Source organism: Camelina sativa, chromosome 19 (assembly GCF_030686135.1).
Source record: "Camelina sativa cultivar CO46 ecotype springtype chromosome 19, ASM3068613v1".
In the NCBI taxonomy this organism is placed as follows: Eukaryota; Viridiplantae; Streptophyta; class Magnoliopsida; order Brassicales; family Brassicaceae; genus Camelina; species Camelina sativa.
The window spans coordinates 23903298-23931246 of NC_141898.1; the positions used below are offsets into that span (position 1 = coordinate 23903298).

The 27949-nt window shown below is 36.8% G+C and overlaps 3 protein-coding genes and 2 pseudogenes across 4 annotated transcripts; 1 reads left to right on the forward strand and 4 right to left on the reverse strand.

The window, feature by feature from the left end:
- Nucleotides 1–3965: 3965 nt before the first annotated feature.
- On the reverse strand, nt 3966–6127 carry LOC104767087 (protein EARLY-RESPONSIVE TO DEHYDRATION 7, chloroplastic). The gene is made up of 4 exons (XM_010491120.3): nt 5079–6127; nt 4671–4837; nt 4489–4573; nt 3966–4385 (listed from the first exon to the last, which is right to left on the reverse strand). Exons 1-4 carry the CDS (start codon nt 5999–6001, stop codon nt 4208–4210), a joined length of 1353 nt encoding a protein of 450 aa, XP_010489422.2. The 5' UTR covers nt 6002–6127; the 3' UTR covers nt 3966–4207.
- Nucleotides 6128–8159: 2032 nt separating this feature from the next.
- On the reverse strand, nt 8160–9175 carry LOC104767089 (rhodanese-like domain-containing protein 17; annotated as a pseudogene). The gene is made up of 3 exons (XR_015590456.1): nt 8721–9175; nt 8563–8616; nt 8160–8397 (listed from the first exon to the last, which is right to left on the reverse strand). The product of XR_015590456.1 is annotated as a rhodanese-like domain-containing protein 17 (transcript).
- Nucleotides 9176–13637: 4462 nt separating this feature from the next.
- LOC147920922 (uncharacterized) lies at nt 13638–17176 on the forward strand. Its single transcript, XM_087501293.1, has 7 exons — nt 13638–13940; nt 14004–14561; nt 14853–15440; nt 15695–15799; nt 15930–16226; nt 16458–16823; nt 16913–17176. The coding sequence occupies exons 1-7, from the start codon at nt 13638–13640 to the stop codon at nt 17174–17176; spliced, it is 2481 nt and encodes an 826-aa protein (XP_087357419.1).
- A 1050-nt stretch (nt 17177–18226) lies between these two features.
- Nucleotides 18227–19176, reverse strand: LOC104767091 (thaumatin-like protein 1 pseudogene; annotated as a pseudogene).
- Nucleotides 19177–19738: 562 nt separating this feature from the next.
- LOC104767092 (uncharacterized) lies at nt 19739–21085 on the reverse strand. Its single transcript, XM_010491123.3, has one exon. The coding sequence runs from the start codon at nt 20969–20971 to the stop codon at nt 20078–20080; it is 894 nt and encodes a 297-aa protein (XP_010489425.2). The 5' UTR covers nt 20972–21085; the 3' UTR covers nt 19739–20077.
- Nucleotides 21086–27949: the final 6864 nt, after the last annotated feature.

A 27949-nucleotide genomic window follows, 5' to 3' on the forward strand; every position in this document is an offset into this window, starting at 1 on the left:
GACTCTGATGCTCGCGGCATTGCTTACATCATTGGGAAGAAAGAATACTTCAAAAAAGTGGTTCTTGGTGTAGGTGCAGACCCGAGTTGTTACCCCCTTGTGTGTTCTTATGTTCCAAGCTCAGTGCAATTCAAGTAGCTAACCTAATTAGTATTGTTAACTACTGTATTATTCCTGTCATCTTCGATTGTATAAATCTGACCATTGTTATATCTGTAATCTGGAATCTCAACATGACCTCTAGTTTCTTTCTTCTTGAATTGGGTTTCATCGTTATATTTCGAACTGAGAGCAAGTCAAAAATACTATATGTGAACTCTCTTTGCCTCTTGCAGACTATTCTTTGAAACAGTCAAATGCATCTTGAACATATTATCCTCGGGAGCTTTCTTTAGCATTGCTACTTTGCTAGTTAGCTGGAAAGAGAGAGTGCTAATGCATGACGCAATAACTCTGTTTGCACGTTGAAAAAAACAAGTTAACTAATTTAAAGTAATCTTGATTTGGATACAACAAAAAAACTCAAGGCCACTTACACATATTCCCTATCCAATTGAGACATTACATGATTGAATGATTCTCATAGAAACACAAAACTCTTCACAACAACTACTAATCGATCCACACCTCGTTTCAGTTTTACTTTTGCATCAAAAGACCAATGGCGGTTTTTGCAAGCTTCCAGGGCTTGATAACACTCTTAGGGTTATTAATCTTTCTGATTTTGAAAGCAGCCGAGGTTGTGCCAAAGGCATATCCTGCTGCATCGAGCCCTTATTTGTTGCCTCGGCCGCTTTTCCACACCATACCTACATTCATGAAACCAAAATTGTACATCTCCTTTTAAACACTTCCATATCCAAAAAAACAAAAAGTTCCAACCCGAATACTGGATTTACTTAGGTGTGGTCTATATATGGTTCATGTTTTCTATTTATAAGAAACTGATATAGATTTATGGTTTATCATGGATATCTTTTAAATGTATGTCATTTTATTCATCCTTTAAATCTAAGCAAAAACATTACGAGACAGATCACACCAATACACATAACTGTGAGTCGAAATAATTGACATTTAATAGTCGAAATAATTCTAAATATTTTTCTGAATATAATATTTAATATTTGAATGTTTAGATTTAATTATTTGGGTCATGATATTTCGTCTCTAGATAGCATATGATGCTCGAAAGATATTTATGTTTAACTCCTTAAGCATCGAACTGTTTATGATAACAATTTTATATTAACTTCTTTTTTTTTTTTTGTCATCTGTTGATATATATATATTATCAGGTCAAAAGACCAACATTACATTACAATGTCATGAGAATCCCTTTCTCTTTAGCCATATACGGGATTTTAAAACTCCTCCTACCAGCAGTCCCTATATGAGATCAGGCCTATACCAAAAAACTCTCTACAATTAGCTTCACAAAAGATCAGAGGATTTTAAATCTATTCCTACCCTTAGAGCACACACATTAGTCATACTGTGAAAATAGGTTCTCCAAAAATATTTTAGATATCATAATACTATTTAATTTAAATTTTGTTTGTTTTTCAAAAATTAACCAATCAACTTATGACAAATAGTGAGAGAGAGATTTTAGAGGATCTGTAGAAGTGTAGGCAGAGACACAATGTCTCTCTCTTTCCTCATCTTTCTATTATTTTTATTTTTTAATTCTTTTGACACTCACCAAAAATGTCCATTGTGTATGCTCTTAGCGCCTACATGTAATCAGGCCTATACCAAAAAAAAAACTCTCTACAAAGAGCTTCACAAAAGCAAAATCGAGGACTAACTTATGAATGTTTAAATTTGTTAGGTAAATAATCGGTTGTACTCCAACAAAAAAATGATATTCTATAAAATTGGCCAAAAAAAAAAAAAAATTATAACCAAAACAGATTTAGAGTTAGGAAAGGAAAAAGAAAAGAAAGCTTAGTAATTTTTTTTTTGACTTTTTGAATAAAGTGTTGCCAAAGAAAACCTCCAAATTCAGTTTGTTTACTATTAAGCAAATCTATTACAAATATTTATATATATATATATATATATATTTATAGCAATATTTTCCATTATAAATATATACTTTGGTATGTATCAACATGCATTATATAACAACCATGGTCTTAAGCTTGAAGTAAGTTTGAGATATGGACTCTCTGATTGTGAGAGACTTTAAAGACTTTAAAAGCCAAAATTTTACCAATCATGATTTCATTGCTTTATTATTTTTAAAAGTCTTAAAAGTCTAACTGCCCATTTTTTTAGTTTGTACGTACAAATTTTTAAAGCTACAAATGTGAGACTTTTTTGGCGGTTAAAAAATAAATAAATAAAACTGTAGTTATTTTTTCTCTTTCTTATTTTCCATAATGATTGAAATAATAATAAAGCTCTCCACAAGTTTATATATATATTTTACATATTTTCATTTTTATAAAATAATGATTCCTATTTTTTTCTCTTTCTTTTAAAATTCATTTCAATAATAATTATTTTTATTTTTATTATCATCATTAATGTCATCATTTCAATATTTTTAATAATAAAAGTAACAGTTACAGTTTTAAAAATGTTTGTTACTAATCAAAATTTAACAGTTAAAATTTGTACAGTCAAAGCATCTACAACCAAAATTCTCTACGGCTAAAATTTTAAAATTAAAGTTTTTACAGCCATAAATAACAGCCGTTACCGATCGGAACCATGGTTTAAATGAACTAGGATTAGAGATTTTATATTTTTATAATAAAAATAGAAGTTATCTAAATATAATAAAAATATGAAATTGAGAGAACAAGAAATTGTCCTAGAGAGAAAAGGACAAAAGTGCATAACGTATGAGTTTTGTGAGAGATTGAGAGCTTCAGTTTTTGGTGAGTTTTCTAAAAAGAGTTATTCTTTGTTAATCTTATAATATTTTCAGATTCTATATTATATTCCTTTGTTTCAAAAGCCCGCCAAAGCACCTCTTGATATAATTCAGATATATCAGTCCGACGAAATCAGTGGGGCTAAAAGGGTTTAAGAGATTTCGAAGCCTTGACCCCTAAGATTTAGCAATGGCGATGATAATGTCAGATCTTTTACTGGATTTGGTAGAGGAAGTGCTCATTAGGGTTCCGTTGACATCTCTGGGAGCAGTGCGGTTGACTTGCAAAAAATGGAACCATGCAAAGATGGGAGCTTAAATGGAACCATGTATGCAAAGATGGGAGCTTTATAAAGAAGCATATCGGTGAAAAAAAATTTAGGTCTAGGACTTTACTGCTCTGATACCATGTAAGGAAATGCTTGATTGTATTGATATGAGGTATTACAATATATATAGGCTTGTACACTAGGGTTTTGTTCATATTAATTACACATGTTTCCTTCGTTATATTAGTACTCTCTATAGAAAGTCTCTGCCAGAACCTCGATACCAATGAGTTGTCTAATATCAACCGCTAAGAACTTGTTCCACGAGACCTCTCTAGGCTCAATCTTACTCGTAACCCAAATCTCCATCCTCAATGTATTATCATCCTGAAACAAGATCGCTAACTGCTCTTCCCCAACATTCGATCATTGACCAGAAGAAGAATGTTGCAGTGGTTTTGGATATAGATGCGTCTTGCACTCGCTGCGTTGCTTACATCATTGGGAACAAAGGATACTTCAAAAAAGTGGATCTCGGCGAATCTGGAGACCCGAATTGTTGCACACTCGTCTGTTCTTATGTTCCAAGCACAGTGCAAATCAGGCAGCTCTAACCTGCTAATTATTATTAACTACTGTTTTCTTTCCTTACCATTGTTATCAGTTATCTGGAATCTCAACTCTCGTGTGGCTTTTCCAGTCAAATGCATCTTTGGGAGATTTCTCTAGCATTTACTAGATAGATAGCTCAAAAGATAGAGAGAGAGAGAGGGAAATAACTCTGTTTGACGTTGAAAACATGAAAACTATTTTCAATGAAACTTGATTTGGATTCAGCAAAGAAACCCCAAGGATAATTACACATACAGTACATATTCCGATCCAACTCGAGACATTACATGATTCTCATAGAAACCACAAACACTTCACAACAACTCCACTAATCCACACCTCTTTTCAGTTTTTACTTCTCCATCAAAAAGACCAGAAGTTGATACAAACAAACATGACCAATGGGCCAGTAGCAGTTTCGCTACATCAGGAAGGCTTACTAAGCTTTCTTCTGTGAAGCTGCAGATCTAATGGCGGTTTTTGCAAGCGTTGAAGGCTTGAGAACACTCTTAGGGTTAATAGCCTTTCTGATTTTGAAAGCAGCCCAAGCTGTGCCAAACGCATATCCTGCTGCATCAAGCCCTTCGTTTGTCGCCTCAGCCGCTTTACCTCCATACCTACAATATTCATCAAACCAAAATTTTACAATTCTTCTCTTAAAACACTTCCATATCCAAATAATCAAGAGTTCCAAATCTCGAATACTCAGATATTACTTACTTGTGATCAACGAGTTCGGTTGTGACAGTGGAAGAGGTTGACATTACATTCCTCCCAGCTACTTCAACAGCATCACATACCTTATCTATCAAAACATAACCAACAGTCTTAAATAATCATGAATATGGCCACATAAAAGTCGGGTTAAGTACATTATATAATATAAAGATTAGTGGACTTACTGAATCCGTCAAGAGATGCGAGGATGACTTCTCCAGGAAGAAGGCTAAAGAATTTCTTTCCTACTTTAGTGTTGGCCACTGAACTTGTAAAGAATCCAGAAACTTTAAGAACTCCAGAGAGAACGCTGTTTGCCACATTCTCTGTCATTTTGGTCATCTGCTTCACTCTGCATTGGTGATTACATAATGAGACACCAATACACAAGCAGCAATAATGACATTTAACAAGACTATATATATGTCATGTTTGGAACACAGATCGTCTCAGCTTTCCCAATTATACTCATCCAGGACACACAAGAACAAATCAAGACATACTATTTAAAGACAGTTTACACAAATTTCTATCTATCTAAACTGAATCAAAAATCACAAAAATTTAACAGAAAGCATTTAAAAAACACATACCTCCTGATTCTTTTCAAAGTGTCAGGATGAACTTCACTCTCTTTCTCAGCCTTCGACAACCTCCGTTTCATGAAACCATTACCCCAAATAAGCCTATCCATAGTCACATCACCACACCAAAGAATCCCTTTAATCAAATGACCAGAGCCAGTCGCAATCAGCTTCGCCGCCTTCCCACTATAATCCTCAACATTGGGAGCTAACGTCGTCCAATACGCCGAACATTGCCTCTCCACAATCTCTTTCCTCTCTCCAGTAAGCTCAACCGGAGACGTCTCTCTCGCCACCGTCACATCCAAAACCTTCTCCCCTGCTTCTTTCGCTTCCTCTGAGACTTGCTGAACCGTGAAACAGCTGTAATCCTCCAAGATCTTCTCAAGATCAACCAGCAAATGCTCTTGACCTTTCGAAGCAATGGTGAGTCCGTAGTTCAACATTTCGTCAGAGTTCTTCTTACCTCCAGCACCTCCGTCTTCTTCATCGCTTGTAGGTCGGAGCGTGAAGAAGTAATGAGACTCATCGACCTTGACCGAGTTCTCATCTTTAGTCAACGGCCATTGGATCTCATCGGCGACACTAGCGAGCACAGCGACAACGTTCTCTCCTTGCACAATACGGATGATCGAGAGATCGCCGCACGCAAGCTCGACGCTGTAAGATTTGTCGATCAGGTGAAGAATCGCGCCGGAGATTTTCAAAATTACTTCCTCCGTCGCAGCGGGAGGAGCGGATACGGAGGAGGGGTTAGTCTCCGGTTGCTCAGGGAAGAGGTTACGAGCGAGATCGTTCATATCGAGAGAAGGATAGAGATTATTAGTGGAAGAGGATGAGGAGCTAGGGTTATGAGGAGGAGGAGCTTCGGGGTTCGATGTGTCAACTGTTGGGTAGAGAGATGAAGCTTGCTTGTCGCCGGAGGAAGCCATTGTCGTCGGATGATTAAGGAATGAATGAAGAAGAGAAGACTTTGGTATGGTTAAGATATTTATTTGAAGAAGGAAGGAAGGAAGGAAGGAAAGGGACAGAGTATTTGTGTCTCTGTCAATGATGGTGCCATGGTGAAGACGTGGAGGTTGCGCGTAAGTAACGCGTGTACCCGGTCTAAACCGGTTCGGTTTATAACTTAACCTTGTCGACATCTTTTTCCCGCGCTGTTACACGGTTTAGTTTTCTGATGTCGGTCGAGTCCATTTGTCTCGGAAATTGCATTTTAGTCATAAAAAGAGTGTACTGTTAGTAATTTTATATTTAGAATTATTTTTAAGTAATTCTAAATGAAATGACATAATCTTTTTTTATTTGAAAAGTTAAAAATAATTTATAATAAAAAATTTAACGCCTCTTTTGTAAATGAAATGCTCAATTGGTTGGAGAAGGTGTTGGAATGAATGGTTAGAATTAGTGGAAAGAATAGGCGGCTAGAGCTAATTTTGAGCAGTTGAAAATGTGGAAATCAACAATAAAAAAATATGGGCGTTTGGCAATTTACTTTTTTTTGCAACTTCAATTGCAAACAAAGTGATTGAATATATTTTTTTCTTGTATTAAAAATTTGTTCAAAATGACAGGTTTACAAAATATATATATATATATATATATATAGGAAGATGATAATGTGTTTGTAATAATGCACATTGATAAATTATATCTCAATGGATTTTCAAATTGACCCAATAATCTTTATGTTTTATTAATAGTTTGGTTTTAACAATTTTAATTTTTTTTGCAAAAAAGAAAAAAAAAACACAATTTCTTTATTGAGAGATTTACTTGAAAGAAGTTATAATTAGCCCAATTGTGAGACTAATTACATTTATTTGTTGGAATCATCACAACCACTAAAAAATATGATTTCTAATTTATTGATTTATTAATTTTTCATGTTATAAAATATAATGTCTTCTTCCATATTTTTACTATTTAATCAAATTAGTTTTTAAGAATTATAATTTAATATCATTTTACTAATCAACCGCTATAATGTTATCAATCAAGGTAAATATTCAACCGTTTTCTTTTACTATATCATTTTTAGATCTGCTATTTTTAACCGTTATCTTTATAACCGCTCGTAATTTTCTAACCATTTCATTTAAACATGGTCACCAATCAAATCCATTGTTATTACAACTTATTAAATAGAACGCCAAGATGATCGGTTTGGCTAGAGACAGATGCCATGTTTCTAGAATTTAGGTTGTTTTCTATACCTCGTGGAGTATATAACCCAATAAGGAACATTTCAAGTTTTCTCTCTCGATCAATATGTCCTTTTGTCGAATTCTTCAACACTTCTGTTCCAAACAGCTAATCATTTCATAAGTCACAATAAACGAACAAACAATAAAGACGTAACTGAATCTGAAAGGTTCTAAAGTTTGGTGGGTACACAATATTCAGAGTCGGCGCTCAACTTTTTAGGGCTACAAGCAAAAAAAAAAAAAAAAAACTAATTGCAGCTCATGGGGGTCAAACCTGAGAGGTAGTGCTAATATTAATACAACTTAACCACTGGTCTAAGAAAAACTTTTATTGAAAACGGCCGAAAGTTTCTATTTATATGCACGGCCGCAAGCCAATGCTTGGCTTGCTTGGCCTCTTGGCCGGCTCTGACAATATTAGTTACTGAATCTGAAAGGTTAGTCTCCAAATACGTATGCATGTTAATGCGCGACGCTAAACATGGTGGTTCGGTGATAAGCATCTCATCAATCTCTGGACTCCACGGCCGTATTGTGCCTGGCGGAGTGGCGTATGCTTGTTCTAAAGGTGGTGTTGACACCATGACAAGGATGATGGCTCTTGAGTTAGGTGTTTACAACTTACAAGATCAGAGTGAACTCGATTGCACCGGGGCTTTTCAAGTCAGAGATCACACAACACAAGGTCTTATGGAGAAAGAATGGCTCAAGACTGTGATCGAGCGGACTGTCCCGCTAAAGGTGCAACAAACCGTGGATCCGGGGATTAATCTCGTTCGCTATCTCATTCATGACTCTTCTCAATATATATCAGGGAATACATACATTGTTGATTCTGGGGTTCATTGCTTGGTCCGCCAATTTTTTCATCTCTCTAAAAGTCTGAACCCCAAATATTATGTGTTTTATTTAATGTAATGTAATAATAAGTGATACATACATATTCACATCTACTTTAAAAAAAAAAAAACAATATACTACTAACTTTTAACATGGTTAGATTTGGATAATCTGAATCAGAGCTCATCGTATTTGAGTTGCTTGTGTTCCACTTTAACTGGAAATCTCTTATTGACCCAAGCAATGTAACCACCGTCCATGTTTTTTACAGTCTTGAAGCCCTGTTACATGATCAAACAATCCCATATGAACTATCATCAATAAACTCAGATAGATACAAAGAAACAACGTTTATAGAGAGACTTAGATCCTCTGTTTTTATTCACGTCACAAGTAAAAAAAAGGCCAAGAAGGTTCATTAAGATCTTGAATATTTTGGTACTTACGGAAGAAACAAGAACTTTGGTAGCATACAATGATCTAACTCCCGATTTACAACCCTGTAAATAGAAGATTAAAACAACAGATTCAACTATCAGAACCAGTGAACTGAGTAAAAAATTATGCTTCCATATGATAAGGACAAGACTCATCAGTTTATCACCAGGACGAGATGATCGGTTTGGTTGCAGAAAGATGAAACATGTTCCAAGAAATTAGGGTTAATCTCTTGACCCAGTGGACTATATAACCAGAAAGGAACATTGAAGACTTTCTCTGAATCAACATGGCCTTTTTCGAATTCTTCAACAGTTCTGTTTTAAACAGCTCTCACACTTCAGAAAATATCGAGCAAACAATAGAGACGTGATTGAATCTGAACGGAGTAATTTTTTTTTACCGACATCAAGAAAAGTGTAGCCAGAATGAACAAGTTTATAGGCTTGGCTCACATCGATAGTAATATTAGCTTCTGGTTCTGAGCTTGATGAAGTCGTGCGACAAAGATGAATAGAAACAATGAAAAGAAGAAGAAATGATCTTATAACGTATAAAGAAACCATTTTAATTGCTGATTTATTGTTTCGGAAAGATGGAACAAGAATCAGTTAAATTTGTACAAGAATCGTGTTTAAATCAAGGTGCAATTAAAGCCGCCGTTGGATTCGAGTACTCTGTTTTCTTTTTGGCGGCAGAGGTGTATACCGCTACCGCCGTTGGATTCATTACCTGTTGTATTACATTTTGTTTTGTTTAAACCTTAAATGGGGATTATTTGACTCGGATCACTTTTGTGAATTTTTTTATAAACAATGTTCTTTAGGATTGGTTGACCAAACCACTCGTATATATTGAATCTCATTGACAAAGAAAGGGAAAATAATTTTTTTCTAGAAATATATATGCACATATGCAAAAAATCATATTTAGTAATTACTTGTTTATTTGCAAAAAGATATAGAAAAATGATATTTTTGCAAATGCCTCTTAAATTTCTATGTAAACCATAAATATTTTTATAATTAATAACTCAATAATGTAGATTTTTCTGCTGTAAATATATAACTAATATTCCAAAATAATGATGCAAAGAAATTGTATATTTGGTGAAAGAAAAAATATTAAAAAACTCTTTTAACGTTTTAACATCGTAGAAAGAAAACACTAGCTAATTTTCGCCTCAAAAAAATGTGGATTCAAGAACATTGTTTTAGTATGAGATAATCTTATAGATATTTTGGACACAAATAAAAAAAAGATCTTGCAGAAAATTCTTGATTAGTGGACATTAGTTTCAGTTCACCTCTGAAGTTTTTATTAAGTCTTGATTAGTGGACATTAGTCTTGTCTCCTAAAAAATACGATCATCGACACTTCCCACGTTCGAAGATCGACTGGTTGTCATATAGATTAACTAATACCATTTTGACAATTGAGAGTGCCGAGCTATTGAAAAGAGATATCCGTCGTATATCTGAGTTTTATTTGTAAGTCTCTCTACCTACATCATACATATGACCATTAAACTAACTACTGAGCCACCCTTCCTAGGATTCGGAGTTCTAATTAATGGTCATATGATATGTATAAACATGTTCTTTGACCCTTTTTTATGGTTTTGGCTAAAGAAACCCTCATTTGTATGTGCCTCGCTCTCTCTCTTATTAAACTTACATTTATCTTTTTGGACATGAATACAATTTTTTTACCAACATTACTTTATATATAAAAAAAAAAAAGGTCGGTGCCGTATTGATATCACCAAAGTGCACTCCCCACCCAAGAAACCGCAACAGCCAAAACGCGCAATGATAACGTAACTGATGCTATACCGGACGCGTCGGAAACGCTAACTGCCGTCGGTTGCATACTCGGTGATGCACGCTTCTTCACTCTAAAAACATACGTCGCATGATTTGCAATTTACTAATCATGAATTAAATATTTTTAAGTTAAATTTTGAGTTACAATATATTATGGTTGGTTGATTTATAGTTCTAATTTTGAGTTTTATATTCTTTTGTAAAATTGCTAACTTAAAAAGATAACGGAAAATCTCATGTGTTAATTAAAGTCTTTTTGTTAATTGATTATTAAAAAAACAAACCCGTTGTATTATGTCAACAAAAAGACTTACAAGTTACATCTGTTCTTGCAAACTTAACATAAAGAAAAAGACAAAGAAGGCGACGGCGGATCTAGGTCTTTGAATGTTTTCGATTGGCTCTTGCTCGGAGTTTACTGGGTTTTTCGCTACGGCTTGACTTTGGAACCTTTCCCTGGATTCCGGGTTGTATTGGTCCATCAGAACGAGGTTCGATGCTCTTTCTAAAGAAGATTCATTATCGATATCTTAGATATGGTTTATTTTTGGGATATTGGGTTTGTCTCGAAACGTGGAATCTGGAATGTGAGATTCGATCAGTGGGGATGGGGATTACGATTGCGGTATCTCGGATCTCTCCCTTTTTGAGATTCGATTGTCTTGTACGACCTCACACTTCCGGTGATTACGGCTTTGGGATTCGATATGGAGTCTTGGTCTTTGTTCATATCAGATCAGGTTTGATTGGCTTTTCATGGTGAATAATTGTGATTCGACTTCCTGTTTTGGAGGATTTGGTATTGCCTTCGGATACTATGTTGGTGGTTGCGTATCAAGGGAATATCAATTATCATTACTTCATGAATTTGTTGGGATCTCTTGCTCGCGGTTTTTGGAAAATTTGGGTGTATAAAGAGGAATGCATAGCAGTATTCAGTCCTCATCACATCAACTTTGCTTTCGAGTTCTCAGTATTTGGCTATATCTTTTGCTTATTTCTTTGGTGCAGGTGGTTTTCTTTGGTTTTTTCGATCATGTCTCAGAGTGGTCTATTGGGAAAGAGTGTGAAGGGTAAGAGTGAAGAGGGGATGGCCCCGAAGCGGAGAATCAAAATCCCATATTTTGATAACTCGGCTTTGATTGCAGGTTACTCGAAGACGGTCGTGGGGCGTTGTATGAATCCTTGGATGCAGGACATGAAATCCCTCTTGTTCATGCTTCCCAGGATCTGGCATTTAGAAGGGAAGGTTGTGGGAGCTGACTTAGTCCTTGGAAAGTTCCCGTTTGATTTCGACAATGAGGATGACATCACGGAAGTTCTCCAGATGACTCCATTCCATTTCGATCGCTGGAGGGTGTCAATGGTTCGCTGGAGTCCAACGGTGGATCCGGCATATCCTTAGGATCTAACATTTTGGATCAAGGTTTGTGATGTTCCCTTTCAATTTTGGGCCGAACCAACCTTCCGTAGTATCGGATCAGAGCTTGGTCGAGTGGAAGCGATCGATATTGATGGTAGAAGGGTGAGAGTTACAGTAAATGGTTTCAAACCTTTGTGCTTTGAAACGGTGATCGAGTTTTATAATGGCGAAGAGACCATTGTCACTCTCCTATATGAGAGACTTCATGGCTTCTGCAAGAAGTGTTTCAGCCTCTACCACAGTGTGGATCACTGTCCTTTGTGGGTTACTTCTAAGATCACTCCTGGTTTACATATCCCCATGGAGGACGATACGGTGCGTTCTCTACAGAGCTATAAAGGAGCGGTCACAAATGATAGGAACAAAGGTAAAGGAAAAGTAAAGGAGGTGGAGGGTAAAGGGAAGGCACATACCAATGTCAAGCACCAGCCGCTCAAAGGGAAACAGGAATCAAGGATAAAGATTCGGTCAGAGGGAGAGGCGGGTGACCCCTCAAAATCTCGTTGGTTCACCAATTACGCAAAGTTCAATGACCACCGCCATTTGACTCGGGTTGCTGCGACTGCTTCATCTTCTTCTGGAGCAGGTCTGGTTGACGAACTAAACTAGGACAAATCCTGATTGCTGAGGAACAAGGGGCTTTGCAGTCTGTGGTAATTGGCGTTCCACCATTGAAGCGGGTTCGGAGACCTCTCTTTCAGGATGTCACTAATACTGATCAAGGAGAGGGGGTAGCTTCCGGTACGGCTGTGACCCTACCAGGTACTGGTTCCACTGATCATGTTGACGATTTGTTAGGTACATGGTCACTTGATTCAGATGCTATGCAGACTGATTTGGCGGACGAAAACCTTGGTAATGCCCCTGTGGTTACTCTTTTGTCAAGTGCAGAACTGGTTCGTGAGGAGACAGGGGAAGACCCGGAGGTTCCTGCTGAGCAGCTGGTGACTCAGGTTGGGATCGCAGATCCAGGTTCAGAGGTTTTTGATGCTGATTAGAAGGGTGATGAAGAAGTGGAGGCTCCTTTGGAGGAGCCAACTGTGGATCTCTCGGTTTCGGCTGCTGCTGAAGGTGATGACGCTTCTGCAGAAGAGTAGTCCACCGATATGAATGTTGATGCCAACGTTGAGTCCGCTCCACCGGTGGATAAGGTCCGTAAGCCCAAGCCTCCTTTGGCGCTTAAAGGAATTGCTTCTAAGAAACTGAATGTTTATTTGCGTACAACACCAAGGAAACGTCCTGCTCCAAAAGCTAATGATTTGGCGGGGGAAGGACTAAACCCGAGGAACTAGGATCAGGAGAAAGGGATAAATGGTGGGTCAAAGCCACCTAAACCAATGCAGAATAAATGAAGATTTTGAATTGGAATTCCCAAGGGCTTGGAAACAAAGCAACTATTGGGTATCTTAGGGATTTATGGGGGAAGCATAGGCCTGATTTTTTATTTTTATCTGAAACTAGACAGCCTTTATCTTGTTTGGAATCTTTTGTTGGTCATTTTTGTTATTCAACCTTAAAAACGGGGTATCCTATCGGTTGTAGTGGCAGTTTAGCCTTATTTTATAATAATGATTATGATATTTCAGCTTTATTTGAATCTAATAGATTGATTGATGTGGAACTTACTTATAAAGGACAAATAATCTTTTTTACTTTTGTTTATGGTGATCCGGTTCCAGCAAACCTTGGCCAAGTATGGGAAAGTTTAACGCGAATTGGTTTATCTAGAGATTCTCCTTGGTTCCTTATTGGAGATTTCAATGAATTGAAAGGCAATCATAAAAAGTGTGGAGGGAAACTCTGTCACGCATCCTCCTTTGTTGGTTTTAACACAATGATTCGACATTGTGGTTTATTAGAGTTTCCTGCGGTTGGGGACAGTCTATCTTGGCGTGGTTGGCGAGACAAGAAACTAATCCGTTGTCGCCTTGATCGAGCCTTGGCCAATGAGAAGTTATATGATATCTTTAGTAATGCTTTCACGGAATATTTACCTATGGTAGCCTCAGACCATAAACCGGTTTTAGCACTTCTTGAGGATAAAATCCAGAAAGGGAGAAGCTGCTTTCGGTTTGACCGACGGTGGCTTGATAAAGAGGGTTTATTTGGTGCCATTTCAGAAGGCTGGGATTCTGGGGTAGCAATTCCAACGGGCAATTTTATGGACAAGATCATTAAATGCCGTCAAACAATCTCCTAGTGGCGGAAAGCGCAAGCCCCTTATGGTCGGGAAACTGTTGAGGATCTAAAGAACCAATTGGCAACTGCCCAGGCAGATGATTCTGTCTCTGTTGAGACCATTTCGGAACTAACTTGGAAACTTCGTGAGGCTTATCGTAACAAAGAAATTTATTGGTATCAGAAGAGTAGGAGTCAATGGATGCGTTTTGGGGATCAAAATACTAGTTATTTTCATGCGCAGACAAAAAAAAGAAGAGCTAAGAACCGCATTGTGGGTCTTTATGATGAGACTGGAAATTGGGTTACGGAAGAGACGAAGGTTCAGGGCATAGCTGCCTCTTATTTCCAGGACCTTTTCACATCCTCTGACCCTTCGGATTTCGAGGAAACACTGGGTGAAGTGTGTTCGTCTATCACGGGTGAAATTAATGAGTTCTTGACACGATTAATCACTGAACAGGAAATCAAAGAGGTTTTGTTTATGATGCATCCTGATAAAGCTCCAGGACCGGATGGTATGACAGCCCTTTTTTATCAGCGTGCATGGGATACAGTTAGATCTGATCTAACGCTCTTGGTAAATTCTTTCTTTCAGGATGGTATTTTTGACAAAAGACTAAATATGACAAGTATTTGTCTTATTCCAAAAGTGGATAAACCAACTCGGTTGACTGAATGGAGGCCCATCAGTCTTTGTAATGTTGGCTATAAGATTATCTCAAAGATAATACGTCAACGTCTGCGTTCTTTTTTGCCGGCATTGATCTCTGAGACATAGTCGGCCTTTGTGGAGGGGCGTTTGATTACGGATAATATTTTGATTGCTCAAGAGATGTTTCATGGTCTCTGTACTAACCCTTCTTGCAAGGGTAAGTTTATGGCCATTAAAACAAATATGCGTAAGGCCTACGATCAAGTAGAATGGTCTTTTATTGAACATTTGTTGCGGAAATTTGGTTTTTGCGAAAAATGGATATCTCGGATTATGTGGTGTGTTACATCAGTTCAATATAAAGTTCTAATAAATGGTCAACCACATGGGTCCATACTCCCTTCTAGAGGGCTTAGACAGGGAGATCCTTTGTCACCATACCTCTTTATTCTTTGCACTGAGGTTCTCATTGCCAATCTCCGCAAGGCAGAGCGGTTCAAGCTTATCATGGGTATTAAGGTGTCGTCTGCTTGTCCTGCGGTCTCTCACTTGTTATTTGTAGACGATATTCTTTTTTTCTGTCGCGCTACGAAAGAGCAGTGTGAGACTGTCCTTGGGATCCTTCGACAGTATGAACGGGTTTCTGGACAGCAAATAAACTTTCAGAAATCTTCGGTTCAATTTGGGCATACAGTTGATGCGGTCTTACAAGAGGAACTAAAAGGAATACTGGGGATCACCAATTTGGGTGCTATGAGCTCTTATTTGGGCATCCCTAAGAGCCTAGGAGGCTCAAAAACAAAGGTTTTTTCATTTGTCCAGGATCGATTGCAAATACGGACAGGTGGATGGCCTGCCCAGTTGCTGTCTAGGGGGGGAAAGAGGTAATGATCAAATCAGTAGCGACTATCGTCCCTACCTTTGTCATGTCATGCTTCCGCCTCCCGAAAACGGTCACACGGAAACTCACTAGCTCGGTTTCCAATTTTTGGTGGAGTGCTTCCGGAGACACACGAGGGCTACACTGGTTAGTGTTGGATAAGTTATGTGTTGATAAGCTTGATGGAGGTTTGGGTTTCCGGTGTTTGGATGATTTTACCACCACTTTGTTAGCTAAACAACTTTGGCGGTTGATCACAGCTCCAGATTCATTATTTGCTAAGGTTTTTAAAGGTCGATACTATAGGCATTCTAACCCGTTGGATCCAATAAAATCTTATTCGCCATCTTATCGATGGCGAAGTATGGTGTCTGCTCGCTCTCTGGTAAACAAAGGACTCATTAAACGAGTAGGATCCGGTGACTCCATTTTATTCAGATCCTTGGATCCCTGCTCAATCCCCGAGACCAGCATTGTGTTTGGGATCGCCTATTGATCCCACACTTAGAGTTGAAACCTTTCTTGACAGGAGTTCACATTCCTGGAATCTGGCTTTACTTTCGGCCTCTTTCGAGCCGGAGGATGTTGCCATTATTTATGCTTTACCTATTGGTAAACCAGATTCACCGGATAGGTTGGGTTGGCATTTGACAAAGACTGGTCTATACACAGTTAAATCTGGGTATAATGCTTTACGTCAGAACCAGGAGGTCTCTGCATTTGCTTCTGGCCCTAACATTATTCCTTTATAGGCGTTTGTCTGGCAGATTTGGTGCCCACCAAAAATTAGACATTTTTTATGGCAAGCAATTACAGGTTGTATGGCGACCACAACTAATCTGCGGCGACGCGGCATGACCTGTGATCTTGAATGTGGCCGTTGTGGTGGATCTGAGGAAACAATCAATCATGCTCTATTTTTATGCCCTCCGGTTTGGCAGGTCTGGGCTCTGTCCTCCTTCCCGACATCCCCGGACTGTTTTCCTTCAGAATCTGTCTATGCAAACATGGACTATTTATTTTGGAGATCCCAGCAGAATCCTTCAGCAAATATCTTCCCATGGATTCTATGGTATATTTGGAAGGCCAGGAATGATAAATTTTTTAGCAATTTGGACCCCAACCCGCTAGCAATTTTACAGCTAGCGGAGGAGGAAGCAAAACTTTGGTTCTCGGCACAAGCGGACACAGTAGAAATCTCTCATCAGAATGGGTCTCATCCCACTACTGGTCCTATGCTTACGGAAATGGCTCCAGCCAACAGATACACGAACAGTTCTCGATGCTATGTGGGCGGATCTTGGAAGGTGACTGACCAGTATACAGGCCGAGGATGGTATTGCATTTCCCCTGAGGGGTAATCTCCCACTATGGGTGCATCTAACCTTCGTCGTAGCTTGTCACCCTTCCATGCAGAAGTGGAGCTCTAATATGGGCAATGCGCTGTATGATTGGGGCGGATATTGAAAATGTTGTTTTTCTCACAGGCTGTTCTGATTTGGTGAAGATGGTGTCTTCGCCATCCGAGTGGCCTGCCTTCAAGACATATTTGGATGAGATTGAGGTGGACAAGGAGGAGTTCCTATCCTTTACACTAGCCCAAGTCCCCCGAACACAAAATGGTAATGCAGACAAGCTAGCACGACGTGCTAGAACCTAGCCACATCAAATTACCTTTGTAAACGTTTTTCCTACCAATTGGCTCATTTGAGCTGATCTTATACTTTGCTGTCAAAAAAAAAAACCGTTGTATTATATTCGTAAATTATTCAGAACAACCAAAAGAAATAATATCAACTTCGAGACATTATAAAACAAATACCAATTTCCCTAAGATCTATATATACATTTTTGGAGACATTATAAAACAAATCCTCAAATTGGCATTTATTTACAGGCATGTCATTGACAGTAAATAATTAATTTAATAAACAAATTAATTCTACTTATATTTGATTTTTTATAGAAACTAATTATTTTAAAAGGTAACAAACATAATTTTAAATGTATAGAGATTTTATTTTCTTATTTTATAAGGAGGTGAGTGAAGATGTATTGTTCTTTAAAAATTTGAAAAACTGATTTGAGAAAAAGTGACTTTTAGCCTCACATACTATATTTTACTTTCACGGATTTCGTATGATGAGTTTTTGCAGATTAAAAATCTTTGAACATATTGCGTGATCCGCCTAGCATGGCATGTTTGGACTATAGAACCAACACTAAAACTATTAGTTTATTTCATATACTATAGATTTGTAGCCATAGTTTGGAAAATTAACTTATAAATTATTTAGTATATGAACTACAAAATATTACACATACTACAACACATTCTTAATATTCCAAAAAAAAGTAATTGTATACACATAAAAATATACATTAACATACCATAGAGACAAAACTAACATATACATATACTTCTGTTTAATTATAGAAAACAAAACTAAGTGTTTTAAAATTTTATATTATATCTAATAACAAATTTAATGTAATTAGGTTATATAAACTGTATAAAACGTAAAAAGAAAAAAAAATATTATAAACAAAATTATAAATCAATTAGATAAAATTTAATTAATTGGAAATTTGAAAATTAAATAAATTAAAAATATTATTTAAAATACATTAATTTATAATTTAGTTATGCGGTGTAGTGCGTTAACATATTAAAAAAATTCACTTCCTTATTTGAAAATTCAAAAAGTTATGACGTAAATTCAAAAAAATTCACTTCCGATTTAATTTCCTTATTCCGTAAATTTAATACAAATATATTAAATTGAAGAAACTGAAGGACAAAAAGTGATGACGTAATCAGCACCGGAGCAAGTAAAGGTGCTTGTACCGTCGTCGTAAGCGTAACTGTAAGCCGTCGGACAAGCATTCTTAAAAAAAACAGCGTACTCGCTAGGCTTACACGTGTCCGGCGTTCCAAACGCGCCGCTACAGCAAAACTCCGGCGTTCCAAACGCCTCACAAGCGCTCTTGCACGCCACACCTGTCGTTCCAGCTGCTTCAACCGTTACTTTAAGCTGCTCCGGACACACACCGTTGAGATCCGCCGCGCAGCCTGCGGTGTTGCACTTACCGACTCCGTTGGCTCCGCCGTTAGGGACGATTGTCATTGGTAAGTTGTAACCGTCCACGAGGCTGACGTCGTAGAAATCGAGATTTTCGGCGCCGTTGAGTGTGAATTCGGCTAACGTAGCTGGAGGGATTGCTCCGGCACCAGAACACTCGATTTGGGACGAGGCGCAGTCGCCGGTGACGCAAGTGAATCTCCCGGTGGTTTCGTTTTGGTTGCAGAGTGTGCGTCCCCATATGCGGCCGGACCAAGCGGCGGGTATGGAGATGAGTCGTGACTCGGAGGAGCTGAGTTGGAAACCGGTGGTAGGTAATGGAGCGGTGCCGGCGCCAGAGAGAAGTCCCGGCCAGACGGTGTAGTTGCACTGGTTAACGATGGTGAAAGTGGTGGAGGAACCACCATTGATGAGAAACAGAATCACAAGGAGAAAGGACGAGACTTTAGCCAAACCCATTGTTCCGATGAGATGTTTTGTATTGTAAGATCTAAAGTAGAAGTTGGAGATTATATTTATAAGAGAATTTGGGGATTTGTGTAATGGAAAGTTCCATAAAAATAAATTTGTACTACTATATGATGAGTCGGCACACTGCAGATTCATTGATTATTTCCTTTATTTCAGTATTAAAACTTGAATAATGGAAACTGCGAATTAAGTTTTTTATTTATTTACTTAATTCCCCCTTTTTACAATTTTACATTTTCGTTTTTATGCTATTTGTTGATCATCTTGCTAAATTAAAAACTAGAAATTTAGATTTAAGGTTTAAAGGAAGAAAAAGGTCTCTTTTGTTTGTTAGGGAAAAAGTTATGTTTCACTTTTTGCTTATTGTGTAGGTTAATTGTGTGGGTCTATGGGATGTGTTGGGGTTGGGTCAACGAGAATTGAAGCTTGTCTTTGGGTATGTTATGACACACATGTTTATTTATTGCTATATATCAATCTAAATTCATACTTTAGTTATAGGTTCTTTCAATCTAGGTAGGACGATCAATTTGTTATAACAGTAGACGTGAGATTTCCAATGCTAAATCGGGAAGAATCATCACAAATGCAATAAGCACTACAAGAGTTTCCTAAAACAAGATCTAAGGAGACTGAATATAAAATTTGCCCACAATAGTACAAAGAGATCAGTCAAGTTTTAGCAATCTTGGTATACACAGAAGTGAGCATAACAGATTACAGACTAGATTGGATCTTTTATGTCATCACATCACACACATTGTAAAGAAAAGACACGAAACTGCAACTAATGGAATCACACACATATCATCCAAGTCTCAAACTTGTAGGATCAACAAAAGCAGTGAATAGGTTTGCAAATACCAGTCATAAGAAAAAAAACGCCAAAAGAAACCATCCTAAACGACTCTAGCAATCACACTATAGTCATTACACCAAAAAGGAGCCTTAGGTAGAAAGATTAATAGAAAACAAAGAGGTATATGAACATTACTCTCTTCTTTGCTTTAAGCAACCAAAGAACATTCCCTTGCAAAGTGACCTTCCTTGCCACAGTTGAAGCACTTGCCACTGCCACCGCCACCTCCACCACCGCTGCTTGCGCTTCCTCTCCGATCACAGTCACGAGCCATATGGCCAGATTCTGCACATTCGTAACAACCACCAGCACCACCAGAAGGTCTCTTGCTGGTGCAAACTCTGGCAATATGGCCAACTCCGCCACAGGTATAGCAAGTGTTCCCACCACCGCCGCCACCTCCAACGTTTTGCCTACAGTCTCTAGCGAAATGTCCAACACCACCACACAAGTAGCATTCATCACTGCCAGATCCACGACCACCACCTCCATACCTATTTCCACCACGACAATCCTTCGCCAAATGACCAACCTCTCCGCAAGTATAACACGGACCGCCACCGCCACCTCCGCCTCCAAAGTTCCCACCACCGCTCTGCCTAGTACAATCCCTAGCAAAGTGTCCTACATCACCACATTTGTAACATTCACCTTCGCCGCCGCCAGATCTACGAACACCGCCACCTCCAAAGGTTTTCCCACCACTACCACCGCTACAATCCTTAGCCATATGACCAATCTCACCGCAATTAAAACAACTACCGCCGCCACCACGGGAACTATTCTCTTTCTTGTTAAGAGAACCGCCGCCTGGAGCAGTAACATCAATGGCCTTAGTCTTCCTGTCGCTTCCAAGCGTGATCGCGTACTCAACCGATTCACCAACAGTCAAGCTACGGAAACCATCGGAGACGATTGAAGATTGGTGAACAAAAAGCTCTTCGCCGCCAACATCGGGAGTGATGAAACCGTAGCCCTTACCATCGCTGAACCAATTAACTTTTCCGGTAAATCTCGCCGCCGATTGATCTTCCATGGCCATTAGATCAGAGAAAAAAGGTAATTAAAGAAAAAAGAAACTCGAAGCCGTTTTGATCATCAAAAAGGGTAAGACTGAAAACCCTAAATTGCGAGATCTAATTAACTCCTAATTTCTGATTATGACATTTAATTCGCCACGTCAGCTCCCTTATCTATCGGCCGGTTGTTACACGTGCGTGCGCATTTTGGATCGGATCAGCCCCATGTTTTATAGCTTATGAAATGGGCCTGTTTATTTAAGGATTTATAAAGTACTCAGCATACTACACTAAAACCTTTATAAATTAATAAGGTCGGGACCATGAAATTTTATTAATTTATAGAGATTTTAATTTATCGATAATTATTAATTTATATAGATATTTTCTCACTTTCATATTGAAAATTTTTCTATTACAAAATAAGATACTTTTGTTATCATTCACATTTTTAAAAAATTTTCTTAATTTATAATCTTGGTTATCGTAATAGGATGAATGTCAATTTTTTAATAGATTATCTAGGTAAAAATGAGAAATGTTAGAATTTTAGAGTTTAGAAAAAGTTGTTACTACTATCCTTCATGGTAATGATGAAGTCGCAGAAGATATTGCGGTACCTTTAAAACCAATTACTAAAGAAGCAATTATTGCATCTATGACTCTTCACAATTTATGGATGCGATTTGAAAATACAACAACAAACAAAAATTAGAGATGAGCTCCAACAAGAATGCAAATTTAAGAATAGACAAACAATAATATAATCATATTTCACTAGATTTTCTTATATATATATATATATATATATATATATTAGTTTATATGATTATTAATTTATGATATTGATGGGACCATATTTTTACATGAGATTTCCAAAAAAATTATTATCTTATTATTTTATCGAAATGTGTCATTTTTTATATCGACCCAAGTCGGGACCGGAAGAATTTATTAATTTATAGCGAGTATTAATTTAAAGAGTGTTAATTTACAGAGGTTCTACTGTATATGGTAGGTTTTCACACCGTTTAAAAAGGTAGAAACCTAAAACATCTCTAAAACTTTTTTTTTTTTTTTTGCATTTGTCTAACTTGCTGTACTAGAAAACCTACAAATAGTGGCGAGAACAAAATTTTAAAAACAGCTTTTTACATTAACTCTAAAAAAATATGTAAATTTTACTTGTACTAAATGCTAATTTGCAATTGCAGTTTACTCGCGAAAACACTGTTGATAGAATGCGTGTCGGTTTTAGTTAATTTTCTTTGTATTTGTATTGTATTGGCTTTGGAGTAGAGTTAAGGTTGGTAGCAGCTTGTTTGGTTCTCAATTCTGTTTCCTTTACCAAACCTGGACACTCTTTCTCTTCGTGTGTTAGTCAAAGACAGTAGGTGCAATACTTCTTGACCCCTTTGTAGTCCAGGGAAACAAACACTTTTCCTCCACTTGGGAATTCTACACTGTTTCTTTTGTTAGGGGTGGAAGTCCATTGATTAACACCTTGATTTTTGCAGACGAGGCATTAATCTCAAGATCCTAGAATTCACCAAGTTCCTTAACGATTATTTGGAGCATTTCGGATTACTAGTAGTGCTTGGGGAATCATTGGAGTTCTATCCAGAAAGGAATTGGTGACAGCTTGTCCTATGGGAAGGTTGTTAAAGGGTGGGGACCAGGATTCGAGGAACGCCTGGCGCACCAATAACCTACTGGTGGATTGGGATATCCACAGTGATGGGTTATGATCGATGCCCTGCAGGGCCAGCTTGGGGTCCGTTGGGACGGTAGCGGGGGGCTAGTAGGGTCCACGGACTGTTTGTTGGGATAGCTAGAGGGGGATAGTGGGGTCCGCGGGACGGGTTGTCACACCTTTCTAGTGGTAAGACAATCTCTTTTCCATGACTCGTTCTTTATCAGGGGTTAAAGCAGGGTGAAGGTTTCCGAAGTTGTTAATAAGCGAATACGTTTTTCAGAAAGGTTTTCGCATTGGTGAGATAGGTTTCACAGAAGGTTTGCAAGGGTTAAACAGGAATACAAGGTTTAAAAGCACGCTAGTGGGGATGAATTACAGTGAAAAGGCAGTTTGGGAGGTGAGGAGGAGCATTTGCAAGAAGGATACGTCATTGAAAAACACACTTAGATCGTTAGAGCTTGCCATGGTTGGGGAAGGACCGATGAACAATACTTATTTTAGAAGGAAGAGTTAGATGAGATCTGATTAGAAGACTCTATCATTCTTCTTTTGTCTTTTTTGGGGAATGTGCCTGGGAGAGTTTTTAAACTCAAAATCAAAGGAGTTCACCCTTTTAGCTTGGCACAACTAAAATGAGCTTTTTACATCACACACAATTCATACCAAAACTACTTGATAAACCAAAAATCTAAAATAGATGAAACCAAACTGAACTCAAACTCGACCTAACTTGTCGGTTAAGCTATTATCTTTCATTCTTCGGAATATAAATAGCAATCGTCGACCACCTAAAAATACAAATCATCAGTTAAAAAGATCTTGAAATAAGAAAGTGAGGCGTGTTATGAATATATCTACTATTGTATGGATGCCCATTATCGGCTCATTAGTAGACTTGTAAACCCTAATATGTATCCCTATATATATGTTATGTCATATGGTACTGATAAATAATACAAGAGAACAATTCCCTAAACCTCTTGTTCTAATACGTTATCAGCACGAGTCTCTAACCCCTAGCCTAGCCGTTTTGTAAAAAAAAAACCTAGCCGTCAACGTTGTGTTTTCCCACCGGAAAATACTACCGAAAACTCCTATGTTCCCCGTGGATGGTGTCTCCGATCTGAACGTCTTCGGTTTGATCGAGATAAGTATTCATAATTTTGTACTCATCGTATGCTTTGTCATAACGTGGAATGAATAATTATGTACTTAATCATGATCACCCTTTACCTTCCACTGGTTTAATTTGTAAATGTTTAATTATGTACAGATCCATTAATTACGACATTATAAGCTCTATTTAATTTGTATTATTAGTAAGATCTGTTTGCGTTAATATTCAATCTGTGGATTAAATTATGGCATGACAAGTAGATCCATTTGTTATCCACTTACAATGGTTCGGTTTGATATTATTTAGAATTGTTTATTGTGTACTCTTCTGTTATGGATCATTCACGTTGTTTGGTTTTTTCTTATTGATTGCTCAATACGTGAAGTACTCATGTTTTATATTATTTAATTGCGGTGCATATCAATAAACCTGTATATTAGTTGAAGAAATATATATCTTGTAGTCGATCGACTCATGTTTATTACTATGTATGGTTTGGTTCATATTCTCACGAACTGAAAACATTATTATTTTATTGTATGGTCAATTTAATCGTGTGTTCTGAATATGAGTAATGATTTGATCCATATGTTGATTGCATCCTGTTTTGAAGTAAAGGAGGATTATTAAGCAAAGAATCGTTAGAGGAAAACGGCTCTACTGATCGACTGATCGAGTATATGATCGATAAACTTCCGCTAAAATCTATAGCCAAGGTGTCTCCGAATTCCAATCATTTTTCCTATTGAGATAAGTATTTTTCATGTTTAAAATATCTCTCACGCTTATAGTTATAGTTAGCACCTGCTTAGAGGGGTTGGGCAAAGTTGCTTGGCCCTAAGACCCAAAATTTTATTTTACTGATTTTAAGAAGAAAAAAAAAACCCTTTTTATGAAAATTATATTAAAAAAATATATAAAAGTGATATATATATATATTTATATATATACATATTTTTAAATACATTTAATAAAAGATCTCTAATATATATATATATATATATATATATATATATATATAAAGATATGATGCTTAATACTTATTTAACATTCATTTATATGATTGTTATAATGTTTGTGAATTACTTTATTTGTTTAATTACAAATTTAAATCTGATTAGATTAGATATAATATCATGATGAAATATCATAATGAATATTTTAAATCATATCTCCAACCTTCTTTGGTAAATAAATTGGAAATCTAGTAACAAATTACTAAATAATGCTGATTGATTATATTTTGGCATCAATTCTATGAGAAGGTTTAAGTCCAAGTATATGACCATAAAAATTCACTTATTCTTTAGAATAATCTAAAAAAAAGTAAATGACTAAAACTCTATAAAAGAATATATACAAACATCTTAATTCTGATTATAACCAAGATTATAATAGAAGATAGTATTATTTTTGAAAATATAGAAGAGAAAATATATTCTACTTGTCATAAAATATTGTTGTCATATAGACACAATATAGTGGAAAATATTTTTTTAACAAAATTAAAATTTTTGTTTTTTGTGACTAAGTAAAATTGATGCTGATGAATAATCACATCCGATTGATTTGGTCTATTCTCTGAAATGAATATGACTTTATCTTATAAAAGAGAAAAAAAAGGTCACTGCAAAAGTTGCTATAATACTGGCCATGAATGTAGATAAGATATATAAAGTCACAATCAATGTTGACTAGTTTCTCCACTAAAAGTGAATAATAAGTACATGAGTTACTTATCTCATCTATATATGATGATGATGAAAGAAGTTAGTGTGATACAATTTCCACTATTCTACTACAATAATAAGAAGTAGTAGAAAAAGTATTGAAAACTCTTGAAGAGTATATATACTATTGCCTATGGGAACATAATTTGATAATTATGTGTTATAATCTCCCAATTAGTCTCAAAGTTGAAAAGGTCTAAGATATAATATATTACCAATTTGAGAATGTTATTGATTACAAAGTGGAATTCAAAACGAGATTGATAGACATGAAGTGTCATCATCTCGAGGGAGAGAATTCATGAATCCCACATACAGAGGTGATGGAACAAATATAAGATTATGTTCACACCCAAAATGAGTTTAATCACTCATATGAAAAAGCAAATCTTGAGGATTTGAAAAGTAATCATGTTGAGACAATATGCGAAAAAATACTTTGAAATCATAAGTATTACCCAAGGCAATAAAAGTATTTTAGAGATTACATGCATTATCTAGAAGATAAAATGCTTTGTGAAAATCTCACTGTTTGGCATGACCGGTTAAGCCATTCCGATTCAGCAGTGATGTGAAAGAATAATCAAAAATTTCTGAAAAGATTCATTGGAGAACCTAAAGAGTTTTCCTAGTGTTATGTGTGCTGCTTTACAAAGCAAGCCGAGATTATATGGCTTTCACCAACCCCATGAATTTGGATAATGTCAATTTTCAGGTACGTATACAAAGCGATATTGTGGACTGATCATCCACTATATATGTTTGTTATTAACTTGCAACATGGAGTTTGCGAGAGTATTTGGTTAATTGATAATGGTGGTGAAACCAGGCTATGTGATTGACAAAAATGACTCTAGATGTCAATAAATTCGCATCAGGCCAACGAATTATTATGAATACTCCCCACTATAACTGGTTTGGGTCAGAAACCAGATATATTCCATCTAAATGTGTTATACATGTTGGTTGCTCCACCACAGCGATATAAGATGGGATTTGAAAGAATGTTGGAAATATGTTGGATATAAATCTCTCTTGATGATTGAATATCTCGAGATGCAAAGACTGTTGGTTCAGTGAGTCAGTCTTTCCAACATGAGGGGGAGAAAATAAACAGCTGGAAAATATATATATTGGGAGAAATTATCTGGATCCTCGTACTTTGAAATGTGCGCTAGAAATTGAAAAAGATAATTTATTTGCAAAGTTTAGCAAATATGTTAGAAGGCATTTTCTGACCATGAGTGACAAAGTCACATATACCAGCTGTGCTCCAATTGAAATTAATATCCTAGAAGGATAAGATCAACTGCTATTAAGTCTAAAGATCGCATGAAGAGTGATAGACTTATGGTTCCAAATATAAGTATCCTCGGAAAAGAAAAGGACTATAAATTAATATGGCACCGAGGAAGCAGAGAGTTATAAACAAAACTCTCTCTAGAAGAGATCTAGAGACTTAGACATGAGTAAGAAAGAGATTCAGGTACCTGAGAATCATAATGAAAGGAAATCTCAACAAGTTAAGTCATGTCTAGAATGAAAAGGAACCAAAAAGGCAAATCGACGTCGTAAATATGTTTACATGCAGTGTTGCAGTTGATGATGTTATGGATAAAAATCGAGGATCATAAACCGCGGTTAATAGAAAAGTTTTATTGAAAAGTGTACACAAGGAATTATTGGTTAATCATTGAAAGAAGTAACTATGAAATAGTTTCAGTCTCTTAAAGAGATAATATTTGGAGTTGTAGTCCTTACACTTGAAAGTGTAAAATGAGTGGGACAAAAAAGGATCTTTATGAGAAATAAAGTACATGTAGTAGTACAATGATTCTCATAAATACTTGATATATATTATGAGGAATGCACTCTCATATGGTGGAAGCAACTATGTCAATCCCTTATGAGTTTGAAATAAGAGCAAGACTTGATTCAGTCTATCCAGAAAGTTTTCAAACATTCAAAAGTAGCCCTTACAGTGATTATATTGCTAGAAGCAATACTTTATAGTTCTCGAGAATATTGTAAAAGCAAGAAAAAGTCTTAATGCCTTTTGACACCTTTGGAGAGAAAAGGGTGAGAGTTTATCTCTATAAGAGAATCATGTGTGTTGATCTTAAAGATCTTATAGTGGGTTGAAAATAGATCGGGAACAATCTAAGAGAAGATCTTAGAGTTGTGTAAATCCGAGATTGAACACTAATTGTAATTGTGTTCAAGAAGTTTTTTTGGCAAACATGAGAATTTTCATTCAAATGAGACCTCAACAAACAAGAGGAGGGTTCTTACAACATAATTCAAGATAAACATAGAAAGCATGGGGGGACGCTTGTGGGGGTTTGTGCCAGCATGAGACGGTTCAAAAGCATGGGAACAAAACCCTTTAAGCTTTTAGGAACATACCTCATGATTCTAGATGAAGCTATAGCCTGGGAACGCCGGGAATGGGAAACCA